Raw genomic sequence first — 16,844 nt, forward strand, 5'->3', positions numbered from 1 at the left:
GTCTATCCAGCACGTGCTTTATTCTGCTCAAAAGCACTGTGATAGCTTTTAACAGTTCAGCTACTCTCAGAAGCATGTATTAATCGAGTTATAATCATAAGTTAGACCATTTTTACAAGTCTTAGGACAGTCATGTCAGTCATGTAAAATAATATTACACACTGCTGTGAATTTTATGTTATTCCTTGCCTAGGTACTGGGTATGTGCTACTGAACAAGACAGGTTAGTAAGGCATTTTAAGGGAAAAAGCATCCAAATTAAGAGACATAGCATTCATAAGTTAAAACTCGAATTTATAAACAGAGATCTACAATGGCAAAACAATTACTTAATTTTCATCAATATACTTTTCCAAATCCTACAAAAACAGCTTGGTATCCAAATTGGACCTTGCACTAAATTCTGTACAAATACAAAGTAAAAGCACCATCCCTATTTAACCTATAACAGATTTACACATTTTGCTGGGCATCAACCTTTGGCATTCAAACTGCAACTTTCTGATTACTGGTAATCTAAGTACAGAAACTCGTCTTTAAAATGTTAATTTGAGGCTGACAACAGTTACAGACCCGAAGATCAGCTACATTTGTACAATGCCTTAAGACAGCTCTACTGAGGTGCTGAACAGATCTCACTGCAGGTGTATCAATTCCTTATAATTATCACCTCTTTCTTGATTACTGATAATCTATACCATTATCCAATGACAATAATCAACATTTTGTTCTCACAAAAAATTCTACATTAAAAAAAAAAACCACTTAAAGGCATAAATAAGACCTCAAGGACAATTATTATATTTTACATTAAATATTATGCTAAAGACACCTGAAGAAATTACTCCAAGAGAGGAGGGTTTGTGGTAAAAAACTGGCTCGCAGTGGGACACCCACACCTCCAGAAGACAACCAACATTTCTGTGAGGAAATTCCCACAGATTAGAACTGGCATAAAAATTTCCAGAGTAAGCTGAGGTAAAGCTGTCCTAGGTTTAAAACCACCAAAAAGCTCTATTCATGTGTCCATGAAAAAAATAAAAAGGCACCTCATCTACTCAAATATGAATGATCACAGAATCTTTACACCTGTTTAATTACAACCTGTACACAGACCAGGCTGTATCAGCAATTCTGCTTCTCTTACAAGGAAGCAGATGCAAGGGAGCTGATATAATTATTTGCACACAGGAATAGACCTGTGGCTGTGCAAAGAAAAAGCCCTTTGTCACCTGTGAGCAACACACTCTCCCTAGGGTTTGGCCTTCCTTCACACAGAGCTTTGGGGTTTATAATACACCTGAAATAACTGTTTATTAACCAGGATTAAAACCTCTTCTCCATCATTGTGATAGGAATATGTGTTTCTCTTCAGTATTCAGTATACTATTCAGTATGTGTTTCTTTTCAGTATGAGAAACTGTGCTTTCAAAATTCTCATCTTCTGTCACTACATTTCCAAATCTTCTTCCACAAGAAATAATGTGCCCAACAAAGCTAAACTTGCTAACAGTCTTCCAACTAGCAAAAGCCTTTTTTTTTTCTTACATAAAGCAATGGCAACAAATTCACAGAGAAGATTCAGAGATTAATGGAGATACAAACATTCATAAAGTTTCAACACAAACAATAATCTTGACAAGAGTGGCTATTTTAAGGTAAAAATACTGATTTTGAACATTTCTGACAAAAAAAATGCACACAGTAACAAGTGACTTCTATGTCCAGTTCTTTCTGAGCAGACCCAGTATTAATCACACAGATTTTACATAAAGCAACCTTTCCACACACCAGTACTTTCTCTTTCCTTGAACCTAGATAGTTTAAATATCAGCATTTTCAACTGTGTTCTAGCATTACTGAATAATTTTTTTAGAATTATATTTACATATAATTTCCTAAGACAGGGAAGACAGAACAGTAAGGGTTTTCATACAGCAAAATACTTCAAATGAAGAATTTGTGATATAATTTGTCTCCTATCAGTGGCCCAAACTGATTCATTTTCACCTCAGCTTGCTAACCAGGCTGCAGTATCCTCTGATAGTAAGGGATTCAAGTCTTGAGCAATATTCAAATTTGTTGTTCTCAAACCAAGAAGGTTTTACAAACAACCTGCTTAGATTTCCAAAGATGGAAAACATGTAACTTCTTGCAGAGTGCAAAACACTTCACAGGAAATAAATCACTTCTGGTTATTGACCAATAACCTTTATCACAAGCCTAGTGATACCCAAGAACCCCAGAAGATCACAGTTTGAAGATCATACAGACATACCCATACATGCACTTCCAAAGGCTGTTGGGAACAGTATTTTTCATAACAGAACTGAACAATATGTAATCAGAGTTAACAGCTTTCACAGCTTAACAGAATTACAATTATAGTCCCATTAGACCCCATCACTTAACGACACAGTCTTATCAGATGTGCACAACATCAAGCTTTCTAACAGAACCAAAAGCCCCTGTTGCACAGCTCTCTGAGCCTCAGTTCTTTGGGGTACAAGCAGGAGTCCCTCAGTTGTGGAAGTTGCAATGCGAACAAACACAACTTCCAGTCTGGTGACATATGGCAGATCTGATGGAGCAGACTCCAAATAAAGCAGAATGTTCCTTTTGCTGATGCATGACTTGAACATAAAATCCACCCCTCACCCAGAAGAGTTCTGCCGAAGAGATCCACAGTTATCTTCCAGAAAGACACATACTGCTTTACATGCTAAGTATAGGACTCCCAAGCTCTAATCCTGGCAAAATATCGATTCTTGCATGGCCTTGGGCAAGTCAGAACTTCTCCAACTTGCTCTTTCCCCCAGCTCTAAAGCAGAGTTCATGCTCCTTTATTTACCAGCCACACAGGCAGGTTGCAAAGATTAAGTTTAGTAAAATGCTTTGGAAGTAAAACATACTGTAAGTACTCTAAGAAACCCCCATTGTCACGGTGCACTGCAGACATTATTTTTAACAAAATCGAGCCATGCCAACACAGTTAACAGGCATAATATTGGCAGCACATGCAACATACAGGGAAACTATAATGAGGATATGTTTGAACTCGCTTACTAGTCAGTGAGAAATAGAAACAACCACATTCCACTACTTCATAGTATTTCTTCTGTTCCTTTCTGTGTTCCTTACATTATGGAATTCTGATGATTTTCTCATCTATCCACATCCTAGTTCCCCTGGGCACTTCTAGGGCACATGTTTCAAGTACAAAGCAACCCAAAGAATGAGGCACTCAGTCTGGAGAAGTAACACAAATTGCTGGATTTGATTCTTCTCAGTTGCCACCCTGCTCTGTTTTTATACACTCTCCTTTGCCCAACCACCTAGTACCCCAACTCCCACTGCAGGAAATGCAATTACTCCTGCAGGAGTTATTTCTCAGTTACTCCAGCTCCCAAAAGTACAACTGCTCAAGTCAAAAGGACCCAAACCCATGCTTTAAATTATGTGTTCAGGTAGTTTTCCCATCCTAAAGCCACCATAACCATGGCCTGAGTTAGAATCCTTCTTGGATAGCAAACACAAGCTAAAAACCAATTGGTTTCTACAAAAAAGCTCCAATTTAACTCCAAATGAAGTTTTGAGTCTCTAAGGTCATGAAGAAAACCTTGAGCACACATATTCATGTAGAACATCTTCCAGGATGTGCAGATGTACAGAACTGATGCTCTTTCAAGCATCCTTTGCTTCTGGCTTCAAAGTTTTTACCACCACAAGAGCTCAGAACTCTGGAACATTCCACTATGAAAGGGACCTCAGCAGTTTCTCAGTCTGTAAAAGGCCCATCCTGTCCTCACCACAGAAAAGGCACATGAGATGCCCTCCAGAAAGAAAGTAAGGAAGAAATTTGTAGTCTCATCCCCTATCATCAGCTACTGGCATACTGGCAGATGCAAGTGAGTTTTGGGAAAGTAATAAAGAAGTTTTATTTTTAGATACAAGGCAAAACAATTCTCTTCTACAACAGCTGCAGAACTGCACCACTGCTAGTGGGAAAACTGGTCATGACTGCAGAAGTAAGTAAAAAAAACCAACATGAAGACAATCCATCCTTTCTGCTATCTTCAAACAGGACTACATGTCACCAAATCGTATTTAATCAGGAAAATACCAGTCTTTATGGTCAAGCCACCAAATTTTCATAACAACTAACAGTCACTCAGAAGGTAAAAGAAAAGAGAGGGACAGAGGGAAGTGAAAGCTTCTAGATTTCAATTTCACCTCAGCTAGTAGAGAAAACTGTCCAGACCTACCTGCTCTATGCTATTCTCACTGCAAATCTTTAGCACTCACCAATCTGCTCCTTTCTCTAAGCAGACACCTTAAAAACTTGTTATGAAAAGTTTGTACATAAAGATAAAGCAGAAAAGAGTAACAACACAGACTTGCAAGAAGAGAAACCAGATCTTTGAACCCCAAGCTGACAGTACTGCTAAGTAAGCATAAACTCACACATGCTGGGTTTCAACTACAGCACTGCAGGATAAGATGGGGTTTTCAAAAATTATTTTAATGTATTCAAGTTTTGCCAATTTACAAGATGGTTCTACCCTGTGTCAGCAATGACCTCTAAACACTTTACAGACTCGTACAATGCAAAAGATAAATTTTAGCACATAATCTCATTTATATCTTTCTGCAGACTTTTCTGAGTACTTCTAACAGTGGAACACTGACTTACTCCTTTAAGAAACTCACTGATTTTCTGCCTCTTACCATATTATTGTACATAACACCTTTCTCATTGCTGAAGCACTCAGAAACAACAAGCTTCATTCCATTTATTTCCAGACAGTTTCAGTAGTGTTGCATCCTTAAGGCAGTACTGTATAAACTTCTGTTCCCACCTCCTTACAAAATCATCTCCCAATATTTCCATGTCTTTTCTAAGAGGGTATAAATAAGGTTATTTTGGGACTATCATTATCCAAATCTGTCAAATTGAAGCACAAAGTTACAAACAGAGGTTCCTGAAGAAAAGTCTAAGGACAACAGTCCTCTTCCTCAAAGAAGTTTTTCTCAGTTTTTCTACCAGAAGCAGAAAACCACTATTAATTCACAGATACTCTCCAACAGCTCAGATCCTTGGAGAAGAAATACACCAAAATCTTGTAAGGTCACAACAATTATGGCCCACTGGCTCTTCAAACATCTCCAATCTGGTCAGCCAAGGTTTGCTGCACAATTGCCTTGATGCAATACAAAGCATTATTCTGATAGTAATATATTTTAAAGTCCATTGATGGAGTTAATTTTCCATGTGGTCTTTTGAAGGAAACATTTGAAACCTTGAAAGGTTTCTGATTTTCAAGTCCCACCTTATTAACTCCTGCTGACATTTTACATTTTGCTTTTCATACAAGTGAAACTGTAACTGTATTTTGGAGAGCTAGAAACAGTAATTCTGGATAAGAAAATAACTGTAAAACATGTGCTGTCATGGTCAAACCTTCTATCAGAATTTTCTAAGTGTTTATAATTCTTGGTGTAAAAAGCTGTGTGTGCAGTGTGATTTTAAACTATTTCAAGCACTGTCTTAGGAACTCTTACTAGGACACACTATTAACTTCTAAAAACAAACTTGTGAATGCAAATTTGATGCACGCAGTAGGTGCACAGCACACAGGCACTGCTGCTGCAGCTTCACACTACCAAACTGCCGCCAAAAACCTGACCTATGATGTTGTAATTTAAAATACAATTTCAAAAGCACAGCCACTTATTCTCCTTTCACTATGAGTGTACCTGCACTCTGCTGAGGATCACAGCACTTGCACATGGCCAGAACTCAGTTTCTAATTTCTACATATCCCGTCACATATACTTGCTTATTTTAAGTCATGATTATTCTTTTGAAGTCATAAATATTTCTTTAAGTGTAGGACAGAAAAAAACAGTGCTTCATAAAAACCCAAGTGCTTAGAACCTGTATTGTTTTACTTTGATCTATTGAGAACTCCAAAGGGACAATTTATGGTCCAGTTTTGCTTAAGGACGAGCAATGCTGCTTCTAAGAGTAACACATTTCAGGGTGCTGTGGCAGTCTGAAAACATCAGCTACCTGGAAAAAGGTCCCACTGGACTCCACAGTAATATTTTCCCTCATAATCAGGTTTATAATGCAGTATTAACAAAAAATGTAGGTGTAAATGGCACTAGACTAAACTGGATCAATCTTTTGGTACACTATGTCAATAAAAAAAATAAGGCTTTTCCAACCTATCAACTTAGAGGCTTCAAATCAAGCACCACAATTTCAAGACCTGAGTTTTACTGCTATTTTGTTAAATTAGCAACGCCATTCAAATTACTGATATAAGAATATTTATACCGGTTAGTACTTGGATACACAGAATGTTTGACAGACTTCAAACTACATAGCATCACATACCACAGAGAGCATCTTCCACAAAAACACAGTGTTTAGTAACACAGCACACAATTCCTGATCTACTTTATGTGACAGGTGCACTGCCCTGAGGTTGGTCAGGAGTTCCAAGAGATGTATTTTACTAAGACCACTTGTATTTTACTAAGACCACCTACTAAAATCACCACCAACTTCATTCAGTGTTAGTAGCAAAATTTCATTAGCTGTTCTTTGCATACTGCCCTGAAAACAATGAGTAGTAAGAATAAAGCCCTTGTATGTATTATTACCAAGACAGGAAGCAATGTGTAGGCTCACACAAGTATTTGCAGTTAAAAAACAAAGTGGATACAAGCAACAAGCCTCGCTCAAAATAATAGCAAATATATAACATCAACTCTCCAAATCTAGGATATTTAAGGAGGGACAGAACAATTCTGAGCAAATAAATGATTGTCATCCTGCTTTTCACTCATCCACTGAACTCAGGAGTAGATTCCTTGTCCAGAGATGCTCAGCACTAAGAATGAGAGTAGCTACTACACAAGCTCAGCCCTAGACACAACAGGGTGAGGTAAGGACATAGGAAGTCTGTCTGTTGTATCAGAATGCCAGTGACTGAAAAGATGATCATAGGCTTCAAATCTGTGAGTTTTTAAGTCAGACTTTGAAGGTATTTAAAGCCAAAACAGGTAGTTTTCTTATGTTGTATCTGCTGCTTCTCAGTTCATGAGAGCTCTGTGGTACTGGGGGCATGCAGGGACAGGAGGGAATCGAGCAGCACATAAAGGTTACAAACTACTGACAAAATCACCTGAAAATTCAAAATGTCTTTTGTGCTAATGAAATAACATTTCATTGGGTAATGTTCCATTGTCACACTTTGGCAGTTTGCAGCTTCATCTACACTCACATTGGAACAAAGATACCAGGCAGAATTATTTTTAATTACTGCTGAAAAGAGTTTCTGGTCACCCAAAATCAGACACTAAGTAGTGAAATGCTACTATGCCACTACTACTCAACACCAGACCGTTCCCATTGTTACATGTCATGTCTTTTCCACAATTCACAATTAAATGGCACAGAATCTTACTTGGATTCCTTCCTCCCTGCAAGAAATACACTTCCAAAATAAAACCCCTCAATCCTCTGACTTACCTGGTGGTAACTGAAAATTCTGAATGTTAGTCGGATTCTGAGGTGGCTGAGGCAAACGAGGTGCTAAAACTGTAGGAGTCAAAGTTGCTCTGATTCCACTCGTAGTTGGTGTTGGAGTCCTTGGCAGACTTTGTGCCACTGTATTGGCAGTGCCTTTAGCCATTCCTGTGGGGGTGCCAGGAGCTGCAGGAGGTATCCCACCAGGATTGGGAGCAACATTGGAGAGCCCAGCTTGCATAGTTTGCCCAATAATCATGTTACCCCCTGTAGTACTGGGCTGGCCACCAGTAGCCAGTGTCTGCTGTTGGGATACTGCCTGGACTATAGTTTTAGGAGACTCAGATTTGATGACCTGTGTGGCAGGAGCTGCTGGCACAGCGGAACCAGACTGGCTGTTCACAAGCGACGTCTGGAGGGAAACTCCAGATCCCACAGTGGCTGTGGCAACAGCAGGAAAACTCCCCACACTGATGGTTGAATTGATCACAGTATTGCTCCCGTTCTGAGTGGCTGCACCAGCCGCAGCCACCGTGGGTCCTGCTGTGTGGATCGGGGGCCGCACGAGTGTCACCGTGGGCGCCCCGGCGCCAACGCTGGGGGGTGGCTGCGAGGAGATCACTGTGGGCGAGGACGAGGATGCAGAGGACACAGCAGTATTAAGGAAAGAAGTCTGGATGACAGTGTTAGAAGCTGAGGGCAAAACAGCATTAACGGCGTTTCCTTTCCCCACGGATCCGGGTCCATTGTTAACAAGAGGGGCAACAGCAGGTGCAGGAGCGGGGTTGGCCGTCACAGGAGTCCCAGAGAAAGCAGCACTCCCTGTGTGGTGAGAGTTCATCACCACGTTACTCCCATTCAAAGTCTGCACTGTCGTGGTCCCAATCTTGCCATTCCTGGTGGACAAGGCAGTTGCCATGGTGCTGATAACCACCGATTTGCCCTGACTGAGGGTCCCTGGAGCAGCAGTGACCTCAGATCCTCCTGCTGCTGCAGTGGTGGTGCTGGTGCTCGTTGTGGTGGCTCCATCCAGAGCTGAAGTCTGGGACCTGGTGTTATGATTAATAACACCCCCCTGCACTCCTCCTGCCCCTGCAAAACAACAACGAGGTTAAACAGAGCAAATAAGCAAGAAGAGAAGTCCAGTAAAGACAGAATGTTCTCCCTTATCATCAGGTCTTCTCCATCTCCCAAGCTGCCTGCCTGGAGCCAGGAAAACGGGACAGAGTACAAACTGAACATGGCTTTGAAGAAGTTATCTTAAAGCCTCCAGTATCCCACCAAAGACTGGTATGAATTGTATGAATTGTAACATCCCTGCTTCTGACACTACAGTAAGACAAAACAGGGAAAACAGATTTAATACAAACCAAGGGAAGGGAGTAAGAAGATCATCTAAGACCTCTTCCCCATTCTAGAGCCTGACATCCAGTTTAGAAATAGGACTGCAACTGCAAGGGGGGGAAATGGCCATGGAAGACACATTATTAAGACATACACCCTATAGCCAGTACACATTACTCTCTAATCCTGTCATCTCCTACAAAGTAAGTCAGTCAGATCAGGAGGCTCAGCAACAGCAAAATATGAAAAGTGAAAGGAAAGAAAAACATCGGTCTGGCAAGATAAGAAGTACTGCAAGGCCTGGAGTAGGTTTCCAGAAGACCCCTCTTCCTTATTACAGAATTTGTTCCGACAGATCTGAAGTTCCCACAGCCAGAGATAGTGAAAAATAAATAAATAAAAAGCAAAGCTGGTTTTCAGAAGGGACAAGATGATGTAGCTTCTTGTCCTGAATAATCCTCATGCCCTTTGATAAGGCCTGGTGTTAGCACAAGTACAATCACAAACAGTCCAGGTCCTGGCCCTAAGGAGACAGAAATGGGAAAAGAATAGTGACAGCAGACACTGAGAAGCACATTATAAGGGTCAAGGAGATCCTCCTAGAAGAGCTTCATCGATCATAACAGAGGGTCTGTAGTATCTTCTTACACTTCAGCAAGACGAAATCAAAAATTAAAAAGGGGGGAGGGGAGGAATTGCAGAGAGCTTCTGGGGAGACATTTCTTTCAATCCCCCTGAAAAACAGCTTCCCTCCATTCCCACGTCGTGAGCCCTCAGTCCCAGCCTTCACACTGCCCCCCTACAAGCCTCTCAACACGAAGGGGGGAATATTCCCCGGCAGCTCCGGGGGTGGGCGGGTGGGAGAAGGCGCTGTGCAAGGTGGGGTGTTGTGGCCTGAATTCCCCCCCTTCCCGGGACCCGGCGTTGTGACAACCCCCCCTTGAGGGCAGAGGAGGAATGGGAGGTGTTGGATGCCCCCTCCAAGCCCCTGGAACAAGGGAGGGGGCGCGGGGGGATTTATCAAGGCAGGCAGATATGGGGGGGAAGCATTTTGAGGGACTTCCTCCCCTTGAAATCCCCCCTCGCTTCCTCCTCTACAGGAAATAGGTGTCATGATTAATAACACCCCCTTCCACTTCAGTAACAGCGAAGGGGGAGGGGAAGGAGCATTTACACAGACAGCTAAGGCGGCATTATCAAGAGGGAATCCCCCCATAACCTCCACCCCTGGAAAGGGAAGGGGAGCAATCACAGGCGGCATGGGAGGCACAGCCATGACCAAGGGGGTGGGCTCTGCCTCCTTCAGTCCCCGAGATTAACAGAGCCCTTTTACACTCCGGCAACAAGGGCAGGAAAAGCCGAGGGGACCGGCAGAGTCACGGACGGGCACTGCCGGCTCCTTCTGCGGGGCGGCTGCCCCCACACATGATCCAACACCCTCGAGTAAGCACAGGCGAGGAGGGAAAATAAAGGGGAGGGAGCAGAGGCGCGGATACACACCGAGGGGGCATGATGAGGGGAGGCTCTCCCCCGTATGATCGATACCACCCTTTGCACTCCCGCTCCTGCCACAACGAGAAGGAGGAGAGAGGGAAAAGGGGGGAAAGCAGTGAGGGAAGGAGGCAGCGGGAGCTGGGGAGTGGGGGGAGGGGAGGGCCCCTCTCCCTCAGAGCCCCCCACCCCTGCCCACGTTACCTGCTTTTGTGATCTCTGGGGCACTCAGTCCCATCTTGCTGCCGCTGCTGCTCTCTGTTTGGGCATTAGCATTGCCTCCTACTACTACTCCTCCAGGGCTGGGGCTAGGGCTGCTGCTGCTACTGCTGCTGCTCACAACATGGTTCCCCAGCAGCCCCCCAGCGGCCCTCAGGGGCTCCTGCGCCTTGTGGTGCTGGTGGTGGTGGCCGGAGGCCGCCAGCTGGGACTCCAGGGAGCCCACCAGGTCGCTCACCACCTTCTCATCCACCTCCGTGTTCAGGAAAACCTCATCCAGCAGATCCGAGCCCGCCGCCATCTTTTTTTCGGAGGGTTCCTGTGAGCGCTCCCTCCTCCCCCCCCTCCCCTCTCACGGCTCCCTCCTCCCCCCGCCCCGCTCACAGTCGGCCCCCCCGCCCAACCGCGCACGCGCGAGCGCCCGGCCCGCACATCACCGGCCGAGCAGGGATTCCGCCCGCCGCTGATTGGCCGGCGCCCGCGCTATAAAAGGCCGTGCAAATGGCTGCGAACGCTTAGTTGGGAGTCGGGCGGCGGCGGCGGCCCCCCGGCGGCCGCGGGCGGGCGGGGGCTGCGGCCCTTCGGTGCGGCCGCGCCGCGGGTGCGGGGGGTTCGGGAGCCCCGCGGGGCGGTGGGGGCGGCCGCGGCCGCCGGCGGCTCTTTGTCTGCCTCGGCCCAAAATGGCTGCATGTTTTCCCTGCTGCTCCCTGCGTCCGGGTCTCCCCCGCCGGCGCGAGTCTGAAGGGCGCCCCGCACCTGTGCCAGCTGCGTGTAACTGATCCACCGGCGGGGCGGGCGGGGCACACGCCCAGCCCCGGGCGGGGGCAGCGGGCGAGGAGGAGCCCCCGCGCCTGCCTCCCTCCCGCTGCCGCTGGCGGGGCGAGCCGGGGGCTGCAGCCCCTCGGTGCGGCCGGGCCGCGGGGGCGGGCGCCGGGCGCGGTCTGACTCAGCACGGCCGGGGCCAGCTCCAGGAACGCGCGCCCGGCTGCGAGCCCAGCGCCGGGAAGGGAAAAGGAAGAAGAGAGAGAGAGGGGAGGCGGGGGGGAAAAGAGAGGGAGACGGCAATTTTGAACGGTCCAGTCGCAGCTGCGAGCCGGCACGGCGGGGCGATCCCCGCCCGTGTGTCAGCCCGCGTTACACCCCCGCCGCCGCTTAACCCTTGGGGGAGAGCCGCGCTCCGCAGCGGCGCTCGGCGGGGAGCGCAGCCCCGGCCCGGCCCGCGGGGCTCGGCCGGCGCTGGCTGCAGGTGGACATGATCGCTCACAGGAGGCAGCTGCACTTTGACCTTGTTGTGCAACCATCATAAAGGAAGTAAATAACATAAAAATACAACCCGCCTTTCAATAAATGCGCTCTTCTGCCAGGCGCTGTTTCCCCAGAAAGCTGAATTGCTGGAACGGTATTAGCAGATGCAGTTGGTACAATATTATCAGATGGTACGATTTATCTTTCACAGAATAAAATCATAGACTCATCAAGGTTGGAAGAGACCTTTAAGATTAAGTCTAACCGCACTACCACTGTAACCCCTAAACCACTAAATCACATCACCCACTGCCAGGTCCAGATGCCTCTTAAACACTTCCAGGGGTGGTGACTCCACCAGCTCTCCAGGCAACTTATTCCAATGCCTGATTTAACTTAACTTTCAAGTTTTAAGGGGTAGCAAGCTTAAAATAGCACCTCTTATACCAGGATTTCAAAATAAGCTTTGCTCTTATGTTTTGGGAATGGGTGGCATTAGAGGCTGGAACTCTGTTGTAGTGGGATGGGCTCAGCACCTGCTGGTTGGTGATTCTGGGGAACTGACTGGCCTCAAAGCTGCTGCTGGAAGCTGGTGGAGACCTGGAAGAACAAGAGCCATGAGTTATCTGTGAAAAGGGGATAACTTTAAATATGTCCAAGTTTTCTCTACATAGGGTTGCCCAGATGTGGGTGTCAACACTTCCCCCATCACATATTTGTGGTGATCACTTAACTTGTAGTACTCTAACCTGAGTTAAATTGATCTGCTTTGACCCCATGAGCAATGTGAACAGTGCTGAAGTACTGTCTGTTCTCACCCTGTCCCCAAATATGCAAACATACAAGGGAGAAGCTGTTTGCCAAAAATTCACATAAAAACGGATACATATGTGCTTTTTACATACAGGCCCCAAATAATAATGCAAGTACCTTTAAATCAAAAATCCAGAAATTCAGCTCCAGTGAGGGATGTTACTCTTCTAGTTCCTATGTCTTCTTCTCATCTGCAGTAGACTTTGGCTGATAACTAAAAATTACAATGTTAAGCCTTTCCCAATGCTCCGCTCACTTACCCCCATGGCATCACCCTGAGAGACTGCCTACATCCTCTGAGTTTTATATTAATATTTTATTCTGGTACTCAAATGCTTTCCTCAGTCATCAGTTGAAACTCAAGGGTGAGCAAGAAACTGCCCTTTTCATCTGGATGAATTTTAACAACCATTTTATCAATTTTTGACAAATTACAGTGCTGCAAAGTAGTTGTGATTTTACAGACATCACTGTAGGTCACATTGCCCCTTTCTTACAAGACAGAAATGCTGCTTTGAGCAGGGCAGTCCCAGCCTCTTCGCTGCTGCCACAGTCGAGCACGTTGCTAGTTTTAGCTATAGTGAAATTCTATAAGCAACATACCAAAGAACTCTCTGGAATAGAAGCCTGGTCACATTCCCTACCCAGCAGAAGAGTTAATCAGCTGCCCCAATGATTTATTAAGGGTAAAAAAGCTTGACTTAAGCTAAGCCAGCCTAAAGGTGCAGAGTGGGTGAAATACTTTCTGTGATGGCATCTAGCCAGGGTACAGCCCTGTGAGGAACAAGGGAGGAAGAGATGGAGGATGTTATCAGGGGGCAGCAGCAGTCAGCGTGAAGGGGCAGAGCAGCCTGCATTCTTCCTCTGCTCACATTCTAGGACAGCTTGAATGTAGTTTACAGATGCCTACAAAACTAGAAATAAAAACCTCGAAATCTTCACGTCCTCATTCTAACACTCTCTTTAGTGTACCATATGGCACATCTACCATATTAGGTAAACAACTTTACAAAATTACAAGAGCAACTGAGATTCATTACAACTTGTGCATTATAAGTGTGTAGGATTCATTACTGAATAATTTATCTTTTCTTACACTCTGTCTCTTGTTTGATGTTGGAAGTAAGTTTCTAGACTGAATTCTTCAGGACAGGGATTCCAGTTCCTCTGTGCTGCCCTACTCCATTTAAAATGATACAAAAAGAGCAACTTGCACAGAAATTCTAGTAATGGAGTACAGGTAATTATTAGTGTTGGTGTAGAAATAGGCAGACTCAATATACAGTGAATGTTGTGAACTTCACCCATCAGCACCCATCAGTTACATCAAAAGATCCTTGACATTACAGACATATATGGGTTCTCTGTGTGTCAAAGAGCAGAAGCTAGCAGGAGCTATCCAGGAAAAAATTAGTTTCTTCAACCTCCTTCCTTTATATTATTATTATATATTATTATTATATATTATTATTTAAAATATTTATTTTACCCTCTAGATCTACAATGTCGATCATGACACAGAGACTGTCTCAGGTAATGCCATTCTCCTTCTGTTTGTTTTCTAAAAATGAAGTTAGTCTAGAACTCATTACAGAAACATCTGACAGAGGTATGGATTGGGGTGACAAGGGTTATCGTTTAAAACCCTTCAAGGCTTTACAGCATAAAAGAGCTGTGGAAAACTCTTTCCTTCCCAACTGCTCTTCATCTGGCTCATCATGCTTGTTCCTGGCAAGATAGGAAGTATCAATACCCAGACCCATCTGTAAGGGAATTCCTAAGGAACTTTGCTCATGGGAGAAAATGCAAGTTTCTAACCACACAGCCCACCAGCTAACAGAGATTTCTAAAGCAAATCTTCTGGAGGGGATTACTAGCAAATGTCCAGAATTCTGTGTGTGGAAGAGACAAGCAGCAGGGATGTCAGCAAAGATTTGTGTTTTATCTGTTCTGAAAAATCTCTTGTGTAAGCCTACACAATTCGTGTGAAAAAGAAAAATACTATTAGAAGATTAGAGGTCCTTCTGGTCACTACAACTAGCTTCAGTAATTTCACATATTTTGAATTTAGCAAATTATTAGAACTGTCTGGGCCAAATGAAAATGCTTTCCGCTGTAAGCAAATTAAAGGACTTTTGGAAAATTGAATCACTATTTCCAAGACAGAATATGTCAAGAAAATGTGCCTACTGATGGGTCTCATTACTGGAAATCCAATTTGCACATTTTACAGCCAGGATTTGTTAGAATATGTTTGAAATATTTCTTTTTAGTGAGAGGTGACTTGGGCAGGTTTTGCTTCAATTTTTCTGTGAGTCTTTGTTGAGCAAAATATGATCCTGTCAGGGATGTTATCAACAATATATATCCTCAGACAACCTAATGGCACATGATACCATGGATACTCCAGTAATGGATTCCTGCCCTCTTTTGATTTAGACCTGAACACATTTAACAATTGACCAGCTGTGGCAATCAGTGTTATCCTCCTTCTTTATATGCTTCCCTCCACTCACTGGCCTTCCAAAATACATAAATAAAAATAAGTGAAAGAACTATAGATGAATCTTGAATCTTCATCTTGTTTGTTCTTGGTCATTACCAAGAACAGGTACAGCCAATGCCACCTCAGCTTTGAAACAGCAGTTGCTGTAGATGAAAACATTTGTCCTATTTCATATCACAATGCCTTGAGACTGTAACTTACAGGAGCAGAGCTGGACAGACTCTTTATCTAAATCATTCAGTAGCCCCATGGTTCCTCTCTTTTAAGATAGAGGAGTTATTTCAAAAGAAGATTCTGTGTGTGCCTGAATACACAGTTCTTAGCTCAACAATATCAAATAAAACTAGCAGGCTGTAAAGTTGGTGAAACTTTCAGCATATGTTCAATGCATAGGGCAAAATCCAGATTCTTTTACATTTGAACTGGAAGAATGATTACGTGTGCAAGCAGTTCTGAAAGTCATCTTTAGATGACAAAAATGGCTAAATCGTTTTCCCTACTCCTTCTCTAGTTCACAGTCTGTCAAATGCTCTAACCAAGCCTTAGGAAACAATAGAATTCCTGACTAACCTTAGAGAGATTATAAAGAAAACAGACACAAAGGACATGGAACTGGAAAGGCAGTGTAGACAGAAGAGGTATGGAAACATCATCACTTACAGAAAAAAATGAAAGCAGTCTAGTATAGGAGGTTTGTTTTGGTTGTAATGAAATGAGATTTTATCTAAACTTTTCGTGGATTTGGAATGCAAAAAGTATGTAAGGAAGATTTTGCCGAGTTTTTGTTTTGGCTTTTTTTAATGACTCCTCTGTAATAACTGATTAAAATAAATCATGCCAGAGCTTCCTTATTGAGCTGTCTCAGACTTAATGAAAACACAGCTAGAAAGACTATTAGACAAGTTTATTTTTTTTCTGGATTCTCTAGCAATCTAAATAGTTAGAGATATGATTCCAGACTATAGGTTACTTTCTTATGCTACCTAAAATATATTTGCACTAATAGAGACGGTTCTGGAATTGCCCCTATTCCTTTAATAAGCTTTTGCCCATTTTGGAAAATGCAAACAAATCAAATAACTCAGTTAAATATGAGATGTACTCCTATAGTTGCCTGAAGAAATTAAGCATGTTTTGAAGCAAGTCAGACAAAGCTTTTATCTCTTAAAAGACAAGATGGCAAAACTTCCAGCCCAAAGGAAATGACACACCCAGATGGAGGGCCAAGGGAGTTATGTTAAGTTGTTCTTTACTGTTACCTACCTTTGTTTGTATGGGGCATCTTGCAGTACAACTCCAATACCACACAGGTATAACAAAATTGCTGTCACTATTCTTCAGAGAAGTTCAAGCTCCAAGTTAAACTTGCATAAATCTTTTGTCTTCAAAATGCCCAAGTAGCAACTGTGTGTCCCAAAAAGCCTTTGGAAGTTTGGCACAGATGATGTCATAGGCAGAGTAAATGTTGAGGACGCTGCTGAGTAAAATTCAGAGTCCAAGGTGAAGATGTGAAGTGTTCTGGAAAAAAAAAAAGTGAATTACCAAATTCTCAGTTTCCAGGGTTTCGACAATATTAATCAGAATTAAGTGAGAAAATTAAAAAGCCAAATGTCTTTTTTAGTTACTTTGCAGAAAAAAATGTGGTTTAAAAGTGCAGTAAATATCAAACACCTTGTCTTACATGAA

At 43.6% G+C, this 16,844-nt stretch overlaps 1 protein-coding gene across 1 annotated transcript in view; it reads right to left on the bottom strand.

Annotated features, from left to right (window-relative positions):
• TAF4 (TATA-box binding protein associated factor 4) overlaps positions 1 to 10,944 on the bottom strand; it is a 36,545-nt gene extending 25,601 nt beyond the window's left edge. Inside the window, exons 1-2 of the mRNA XM_063404280.1 lie at positions 10,580 to 10,944; positions 7,544 to 8,632 (exon numbers count right to left, since the gene is read on the bottom strand). Coding sequence (XP_063260350.1) covers positions 7,544 to 8,632; positions 10,580 to 10,895 — 1,405 coding nt within the window. The 5' untranslated portion in view covers positions 10,896 to 10,944. The remainder of the gene's footprint in view (positions 1 to 7,543; positions 8,633 to 10,579) is intronic.
• Positions 10,945 to 16,844: the final 5,900 nt, after the last annotated feature.

The sequence above is a fragment of the Prinia subflava genome, chromosome 8 (assembly GCF_021018805.1).
Source record: "Prinia subflava isolate CZ2003 ecotype Zambia chromosome 8, Cam_Psub_1.2, whole genome shotgun sequence".
NCBI lineage: Eukaryota > Metazoa > Chordata > Aves > Passeriformes > Cisticolidae > Prinia > Prinia subflava.